The sequence below is a fragment of the Coffea arabica genome, chromosome 2c (assembly GCF_036785885.1).
Source record: "Coffea arabica cultivar ET-39 chromosome 2c, Coffea Arabica ET-39 HiFi, whole genome shotgun sequence".
Taxonomy (NCBI): domain Eukaryota; kingdom Viridiplantae; phylum Streptophyta; class Magnoliopsida; order Gentianales; family Rubiaceae; genus Coffea; species Coffea arabica.
The window spans coordinates 20,124,784-20,134,498 of record NC_092312.1 but is presented as its reverse complement, the minus strand read 5'-3'; the positions used below and the strand labels follow the sequence as shown (position 1 = coordinate 20,134,498).

At 37.7% G+C, this 9,715-nt stretch overlaps 1 protein-coding gene across 2 annotated transcripts; it reads right to left on the bottom strand.

The window, feature by feature from the left end:
* Positions 1–5,029: 5,029 nt before the first annotated feature.
* On the bottom strand, positions 5,030–9,200 carry LOC140035179 (uncharacterized). Of its 2 annotated transcripts, none has more exons than XM_072075078.1 (3): positions 7,078–9,200; positions 5,560–5,721; positions 5,030–5,467 (listed from the first exon to the last, which is right to left on the bottom strand). In XM_072075078.1, exon 1 carries the CDS (start codon positions 8,857–8,859, stop codon positions 7,207–7,209), a length of 1,653 nt encoding a protein of 550 aa, XP_071931179.1. In that variant the 5' UTR covers positions 8,860–9,200; the 3' UTR covers positions 5,030–5,467; positions 5,560–5,721; positions 7,078–7,206. The 2 variants fall into 2 exon arrangements, with proteins under 2 accessions (XP_071931179.1, XP_071931178.1); XM_072075077.1 differs by having other exon boundaries at positions 5,601–5,721.
* Between the last annotated feature and the right edge of the window lie 515 nt (positions 9,201–9,715).

The following is a 9,715-nucleotide window of genomic DNA, read 5'->3' as shown; positions in this document are numbered from 1 at the left end:
GTGTCCATATTTTACATCTCATTTACTTTTGACACTGTAGAAAACTTGCTCTACGGCACCGAAGAGATTACCTTCATTCTCCTAAGGTCAATTAATATGAGATCCTAATAATAAGCAGCTAACAAATTGATCCCTTATTAAGTACCTCTATTTTACCAAATATGGAAGGCATTTAGAGGCAAAGGTTGCAAGGGTTCTAAGCGTTATAGTAGTTGATAAGCCAAGCTATACACCTTTTAACCAATTACTCCACAAGGAATAAACCATGTTAATTCTTGCCCAAATGAGAAGTAGCAAAGCTCCTGATCATACTATAAAAGATGGTTTGTAAATGATAATTGCATGTCTTAGTGCTAATCTTTCGCCCATTATCCAATATGTCCAATGCTGCTCTTTTTTTTTTTTTTTGTCAGCAATAATACATTTATATAATTTACTTTATCCTAATCTAGGGGGAAGGGGAGTCTAAGGAGGCTGTGGCAGAGAGCTAGTGGATATACATGTTTTTTCGGTCATTGTGTATTAGAGCTTATACAACACCAAGGAAGGTAGCAAAACTGTCAATCACTTGTCCCGATGGATAGTACTAATTAAATAAAAACCACTAATCACGAATACCATATCTAAAGGGCTCCACAGGCAAATGAACGGCGAAGAAAAGGCATTGACGCTTTCAACAACTCTCCCCAACATATATATGAATCTTATTCTTGATCATATACATTCGGGAAAATTTTCTCTATGTTTCTATGAAAGCCTGTGAATGTATAATACTCTTTCCATTCCAATATTAGAGTTGTTTTTTAGGAATTCAACTTTTTATATAGACACAGTAATCATTATATCTAGATGAGATGACATTGACAAATTTACACTTGTACTTTTGAATTCTTAATATTCTCTTGATAAATGTATATTGAGATTTTAAAAAATGTATTTTTTTTCAAATTACAAGATTGGAAAGTATGTATTAAATTTGAAATGGTGATTTTTATTTTGAGACGTCAATAAAGTGAAATATGACAATAACAACAGGACGGAGAGAGTAAAATTATAGCTTTGCGTCAAGTCAAATGTTATTATTGCTTCTTCTGGCCAACTCATGACTAGGACTACCGCTAATTGTACTTGATTAATATACTAGTCGTCTTTCCCTAAAAGATACTACAAGTACAAATTAAACGATCACTCCAAAACAGGGCTTGTGAGTTATCAAGAAACTTGACTGCCCGAATGATTTAGGGCATCAGTTTGTATATCATTGGCAAGTAATAAAACCAATAAAGGGGTCTTGGATCCTGACTTGATTGATGTTGCATAGGCTACTTCTTCATGCATAGTATAACCAGCCGCCCAATATTCTCGAAATATTCTGTTCAAACTTCAATTGTAGGATTCAATGATGCCCTGCAGAGATTATGTGGACAATTTGACCGAAATATCAAGTACTACTAATTACAAAGCAATCTACCGGGAGGGGGGAAAAAGGGGGGAAGAAAAGGGAAGAGGACATGTTGAAGACGTGATTGGAGTGTACGTCACAGGAATGCGGACGAAGTCTTTCATAGTGGATTATGGTGCTCTTCATCACATCAGCCCTAGCCCTTAGCATGCGGGAGATTGAAATTGTGCAACTAGCTACTCGGCCTGTTCCATTAATACTGAAGATTAACAAATTCTGTAGCAATGTTCAAAATTTAATTCTGTGGTTCATTATCGTTTGGAACGATATTTTCTTCCCCCCCCCCACCCCCCACCCCAAACCTTTTTTTTTTTTTTGATAAAAAACAAATTTCATTAATCAATTGCTGGAAAATCGTCTAACACAATAATATGATTTACATCGCTGCCTGCCTTAACAGGAGGTTAGACATGACGGAACTGGTTAAACATTTTCTTCCTCTCTAGTTGGTTGTATAAGGTTGTGTTTGGATTGCATTTTTCGTCATTTTTTATGGAAAAATTACTGTAATGATTTGATATATGTGAGGAAAACAGGTGATAGAAAAATGTGATCACGGAAAACGACAATATTTTTCAACGGAAACAAGCAATCCAGGCAAGGCCTAAGGATGGGATTCTGCACCCAATAATCATGGCCCATCCCAAAACAAGTAGAAAGAGCAACAATGGATTATAAATATTAATTTGAATCCACATTGATATGATTTCAGTCAGATTATGACACTGGAGTTTGGGATTGAAATATAAAGACACTAATTATATATATATATATATATATAGATATACTTTATAACCTTTTCCTAATAAAAATCTACCAGTAGTATACAAACAATTACAGAAATCGTTTACATGAATGGATGGACGGACAAACCAAAAAAGAAGGCTGCATACGATACATCTCTAATTCATTCAACAATAACAACGAATCGAAGACGTCCTAGCTGGCCGCTTTCTTGACCAGATTAGGCTTGGTATTGGCATAGAGATCAGCAATGGAACGAAACTTCCTCTTCCTCTTCCTCTTCCTCTCCATCACGAATGAGCAAGAAGCATCTATTTCTTCCCAAACAGCAAAGTTTTCTCCTGTCTTGATGGCAGAACAGGAACTGGAGGAAGAAGATGACGACGACGGGGAGGACGATGATGATGATGTGGAGGCTACGTCTTGATCATGAATCGCTTCGGCACTGCACTTAGCAGTCATGTCCGCTCCATAGCTTTCTACGGCAAGATCACTAGGCGCCACCATCATAATTACCAGATCATCATCAAAAGTACCACTACTAATAGTACTGCTGCCGTCTTTGCTGCTGCTGCTGCTATGACCATCTCCGCTGAGTTGAATCAGCTGGTAAGCCGCCTCCAATTCCGGCCCCGTCAGCCAGCTGCTGCTGCTGCTCATCATCATCATCATCTGGGCCGCGCCTTTCACTCCTTCGTGTCCTCCGCCAGCTGGTGTCAATTTCTTTATCATCGGAGACAATTTCTAGAGAAGAAGATAATTGGGAAGTAAGATTTCGATTTTGTGACGGAGGGATCACGAAATCTATTACCATACGTTTGAGAGAGAGAGAGAGAGAGAGCGGGCTGCAAAGGCGAACCAAAATATTATATATGTGGTTCTTTTCAGCTACGCTACTTAATAGTATAAAGTCTTGACCACGTCGCTTTGGTTTTTTATAGTATTTAGAACTCACCGCCTTAGTCCTTCCTTACTAGCACTAGCAGTGGTGGTGACTGCCCTCAAAGGATGCAGCACAAGAAACGAGGACCGACCTTGGCTCGCCACCCTCCAGATTTATTACTACTTTAAAATTCATCCCCAGTAGATATATGTAATAAAAAAAAATACCCTTTTATTTTTTCTTTCTTTGTGGTGAGGGCTTTGCTTTATTTCACAATCCCTCCTATTAGCATTCCATTCTATCCTCCTACTCAATAAGAGATGGAGAATTGTACAAGGGATTAGAGAGAAAGCAAGTCCATTTAGACCAAATGCATGCATGCATGCATGCTTTAGTACAATCCTTGAATTCATCTGTTTAGGTGTAAATCGAACTTGTAAAATAGGTTATGCAAAATGTTATCGTTGCTAACAGAAAGGAAAAAAAAAATCTCACTTGCAATCTTGACAGATTTTTAAATCTCAAAAACTTTTAGAGGCCAACTTCCCTAACATTATGGCTCATAAAATAAAAAAAAATAAAAAAAAAAGAGTCAAGCCGGTTAAATGTTATTGGGCTACGTCTTCCACGCCTGACCTACTCTTGCTTTTCTTGTGCCCATCACTACTGTTATTCTCTATTTCTGGCGATTCCAGTTTTTTATTATTTCTTATTTCTATATTTTCTGTCAAATCACACTTGCATAGCCTCTAAGATTTGTTTAAATTGCACAAACCAATCATTTGTTTCCTGAATTAGAGTCTTATTTTTGTCTGCTATTCTATTCTATGGTTTTTTTTTTTTTTTTTCACTCTGGCACTCGTTATGCATAACAGGACACTTTAGATTAATGACCTAATAAGTCATAGCAAATTGTTGTGGAGCTTGAGTTTTGACCAAAAGCAACCCATTCCTGTTCATTTGCAGAGGATGCACTGCACTCCTCCATTTAAGTTTAACAGGTAATTGACGACCAGTTTTCCAATCAAGCAGCCAACAACACCACCAAAGAAGGCCTCCATTGAAGTTTACTTCTCTATTTTTTTATCATCTGATTCGTAGTATAGCTTTATCCTAATCTAATCCCGTCTTGGCTTTCAGGCCCCCTCCCTCCCTCCCTCCTCAGTAGAACCTCTCCTCTATAAATACACTTACCACTACTATTTGCAGGATATAATAGCTTTTACAACATCACAGCTTCCAGGCCCTGAAAGGAAATATTCCATTCTGCCGGGTGCAGAGTAGATAAATTCCCCGTCTTTCGATGATAACAGCCAAAAGATCCCGGCATGCGCCAGTGCAGACTTCGATTATATTATATGGAGTTGACTGACCACACTACTAGATGCGTCAAATAATCTTTTGTGCGTACCTTCACGACAATACCTACTACTCCCTCAAAAGGGAACTCAACCGTGTACAAGTAACTGCAACTCTTCTGGTACAAGGAATTAAATCATAAAAAGAATTTTATGATGCAGGAACCCATGTTTAGTTACCAGTATCTCATACTTTTCAAGTTCCGTTCTGCATTGCTAAACTGATCCTCTTTTTGTTTATTATTATTATTTTTTAAAGAGTCGAGCTAACCTTGCTAAACAAAACTGAATGAGAAAAGGCCGGAAAGTCATTTGAGGTACGGTCCAACCTGTCTTCTTCCCCAGAAGAGAACCTTTGCCTCGGTAAGGTCCATTTTTAAAAAAAAAAAAAAAAAATGCAGGGCCTTTGGACTGCCATTGCAATCTGGCTGGCATGGTGTTAATATGGTCTAATCACTGGTGATTGATTAAAGTCGAAGAGGTGCAGGTCGGAGACGTATATATTAATGGGAAATGCAATTGTAGGGCTGAACCAGCTTGCTCATCGCCTTTAGCAGATATTTGAGAAGGTGCAATTCCTCCTGGCAACTGAAACTTTAGTTATCACTTCAGATTACTTCCACACCCCACCAACGTCCAATCGGGCCACAACTACTAGAGAGCTCAATGAACAAGAAGAACAGAAATATCAGAAGCAAGTGCTTTACTAGAAGCTACCAGAAGGTGCAGCTATGGGGGTTTTTATCAATGTTGAACCAATTTCATATGCTCGAGGATGACTGACCAAACCAACCGGTGCCAGCTTAACAGTTCTGGCCATATTTTTTGGCCCTTTGGACCAGACCCGACCAAAGCTTGAGTTTACTTTAGCAGACGTATCAAACCACATCATTGACGTCGACCATCCTCGGTCCAACAAATGTTTTTGACGAAATTGCAATTTCTGCCTCAAAATTGGCACGCTTACCCGACCAGGGACCCTTGACTACCGCAGAAGGAAGCACTGAAATCTGTTCTTACCTGAAAAAAGAATTCAAAGTATTGGCATATATCAATAACAAACAAAAAGCACCTCAGGTAAAAGGAAAGCCAAAACAGCACTTTCAACGTACCCAGAAGACCAGTGAGAAGAAAAGTGAAATGGGATGCTGACCTTCAGGAAACAGCCTTCGAGAATTAAACTTCACAGGTAGGTCAACAAGGCTATCAGAATAGCTGTATATCGGGCTAATGCCATTCTTGTCCATGCCCCTACCCATTCTTCAACATGATGACTGTAACAAAAGATGTTGGAGATTATTACCAGCAGTGAAGAAATGAAGTCTTGATTGAACATTGGGAATGGGAAGACAGCCGACAATAGTCAAGTATATACTTCAACAGCTAAGCATCAGAGGCTTGGCCAGCCTTTACCTGACCAACTACCTAATACTACGCCGTTTCACCGAGACATTCCCGAGTATATTAAACCGAACTAAACAATAGATCTTGCCAAAAGGGTAAGCTAATTTAGCTAAACACAAAGTAAATGCAAACTCACAACTTTCAGTTTACAAAGCAAAAAATAGCCACATGCCAAAAGGGTTATTTAGCCATGTTTCTGTGAATGAGGGTGGTACCATATGAGAAGGAAATTTGGAAGTATTTCGCAACCAACCCAATTGCTTTAATTGCAGATACTATAACTGTATGAAGAGAGAAGATATATGTTAAAGAGGTAATTTTCCAGTCAGAATTTCAACAGCTAAGGAGTTTGAATGGATTGCTTACCTACAAACTTGGAATTATTTGCCACCTATTAACCTATATCAACCTTTGGTAACCAAAGAATTCTAATGGCCAGTTGTAAAGGACCTAGAGATGAATTCTGAATCTAATGCAGCAAGACAATTTCACGAGCTTCTTTAGTACTTGCACCAGTAAGTCATAATAAGCTGATGAAAACTAAAATACATTTTTCATGATGCCTAAATGAAACTGATAGGGCACAACAGCATGCGCAAGTCAACAGGTATGAGTACATTAAAGTGATGGACCAGATAAGACTACAGATGCTTCTGTATAAACTAAAGAGAGATTTAAGAAACATGCTATAAAAATTTTGCCCATTAAATATTAGCATATAAGATGGAAGTTTCCGATGGATTCTAAAAGCCAACTTCAGTCATTCAGGCATCCTGTAAAATACTGTTACGAACTTTTGTGCACAATGTATGTTCTCTAAGTGGACATTTACACACATCCTCTCAGCAATACAGCTAGCCATAAAAATCCTCACGTATCACTAAGCTTTGGTAGATGTTATCCGAGAGCAAGAACCTAAACTGTCCTCCCAATTTCCCGCCTTTGGACTATGAGCATCCCACAATAACTAACAATTAAAGTTTCAGGAGAGTAAAATTGCTACAGATGTTGCCAGCACAATATCATTGGAAGATAGGGAGCTTATAGTTTTCATACTGCAAGTTTAAACAAAACTGCAAACCCAGAGATGTTACAAGAAGAATTACTTAGATCTTTGAAGATTGAATTACAACTCGATGAAGAAATATTCTTGGCATGTCATATTTAGTAGTTAGAGCTGATATTTCTTTAAAAACATGAACAAAGTGAATAAAGATTATGCTCACCCCCAGCTGATTTATCACTCTAGGATTCTGAAACTATATTCCTGAAGATTGAAGCATGATGGAGAATGAAAAATATAGGCAGCCAAACTGCTTCCAAGGGCAGGAGCAGGCCATTGTAACAAACTTCACTTATAAAGCCACTGGGATACCCATATTTTCCCTGATAGGCTCAGGCTGCTTGGAAGATGTAAATCCTGACTGCAATTGCTCAGATGCAGCTTTCTTTATCCTGTAAGCCTCATTCACCATCCCTGCCTTCAGAAGGCAAGATACCAAAGAGTTTACAGTGATCTGATCAGGAGTGCAACCTACGATTAACATCTTATTGAAGATGTTAATAGCTTCATACATTCTTCCTTTCATACAATGCCCTAAAATGAGAATGGTAAATGTGTATTTATCTGGAACGCATTTTTTTGCATCCATTTCTGCAACAATTGAATTTGCCTCATCAACATTACCCGCCTTGCAAAAACCATCAATCACAGGGTTGTAAATGAAAGCTTTGGGGACAATATCATCTCTCCAAAATAACTGCCTTAACAGATCACGAGCCTCATTTAATCTATTCTCCTTGCATAGAGCACTGATAACAACAGAGAAAGTATATACATTGGGAAACAACCTTTTTGAATTCATTTCATCCCAAAGCTTCAAGCCCTGGTCTAGCTCTCCAATCTGACAATGACCACTGATGAGAGATGTGAAAGTAACTAAATCAGGTTCACAATTGAGGGTATGCATCTTGTCAAGCATCTTAAATGCCAAAACCATCTCACCTGACTTGCCAAATCCATCAATAAGAACATTAAAAGTAATTAAATTCGGTCTTATCCCACATTGCACCATCTCATCCAGAAGACTAGCAGCCTCCTCCATCTTTCCTGACTTGCATAAACCAGAAATAATCGAAGTATATGTGACGACGTCAGGTGCAACCCCAACTTGTGATTGGATATCTCTCAGTAAGCATAATGCTCTATCCAAATTACCAACTGTGCACAACCCGTTTATAAGCGAATTGTATGTTATCATATCAGGCGAACAACCAAAACTTCCCATATCGTAGAATAACTGAAAGGCCTTATCAACTTGGCCTCCCTTACACAATCCTCGAATCACAATATTAAAGCTACAAGTATCTGGACAAAAGCCCCTTAATATAAGAATATGATCTTGAAAAAATTGAACAGCTTCATCTACTCTATTTCGCTTCACTAGCATACTTAAAAGAATGTTATGTGCAAAAGAACTAACAACCTCTTCTTTCTCACTGCTTAAATTAGCCTGAGAAATCAAAACTTCTTTACATATCCTAAACTTGCCTGCATTCGCAAAACAAGATACCAGAAATTCTACTACTGAACCGTCAAGTAAGAGTCCATCAGTAATAGTATAGTCAAGCATTAATTGAGCCAAATCAAAAAAGCCAATTTGACAAAGTGACATCAAAAGCAAATTAAAAGTTGAAACGGAATGAACGAGACTCAAATTCAGCCGTGTGAATTGGAAAAATTCAAATGCTAATCTGGGGTTGCTGAAATGGTTATTAATGTGTTGAATAACAAAGAAAGCAATGGACGGATTCAAATGCTCCCGAAAATAATCTGAGCTGAAAACAGATAACTTTTCACAAACAGATAGAGTACATACTACTTTGATGAACCAAATAGTTTCAGCTTTGGGAAGGTGCGATTCAAATTGTGCAGGGGTACCATGAAAACAACGAGTAATGGATTTCAAGGCAATTTTTTTGGACGCCCTTTGGATCCACAAGGGCATTATTCCAAGAGATGGGCCACTGCAAATGGGGTTTGTCGTAAACTTGATATTATATTTTTTTTGTGGAACACCAGAGTTTTTTAGGCCATAGTTTGTAATATCAGGGAAGGGGGTTTAGGGTTTAAGAAGTGAGAGATTTAGGAAACGAAGGTGGGGTCAACTGATATACAGACATGAAAGTGGAGAAGGCAGTTAGAGGAAGAAGAACAGTGAGATGTATTGTTAGGGTTGGGGAGCAAGAAAGAGGAGAAGACATCCCAGACCCAGTCTCCTCGGCGTTGGTAAATGGTTCGCAATAGCATTAGCGGAACCAGGCGAACCAAAACCGAGGACAGACGGACGCTGAGGGTAAACACGAGATTTCACGGGTGTTTGTGTGTTACTCTCTGATTAGTACACGGAAATGTTATTTACACTCCTTTTTTTTTATTATTTGTTCTCTCATTATTATTTTTATTATATAATTTTCTGTATTAGATTATATAATATAACAAATGGTGGGAGTGTAAATAACAAAATATGAAATGCAAATAATATTTTTTTCTTAGTGCAACAATAATAATTACTTTGCGCTTTTGTTTTCTTTTTCTTTAAATCTTTTCTTTTTTTTCTTTTTTTTTTAAGAAAAAAATCTTGTTGTTATAACAGCAATTGATAATTTATGAGTTAGTTTATTATAGAACAATGACTAATCAATGAAACGTTTTGTTTATTCAACTTGGTCAAGGAAACCCTCAAAATGTGCCACAATTTCCTTGAATATCTTGCTTTTTGGAATTAATCTTAGATGGAAGTAAGTACTTGATCACAACAACAAAAAATTAAAATGAGATATTCATGAAAATTATATGACAAA

What these genes read in the sequence shown, in the direction of transcription:
- LOC140035179 (XM_072075078.1), bottom strand. Translation starts at nt 8,859, where the DNA reads ATGCCCTTGTGGATCCAAAGGGCGTCCAAAAAAATTGCCTTGAAATCC.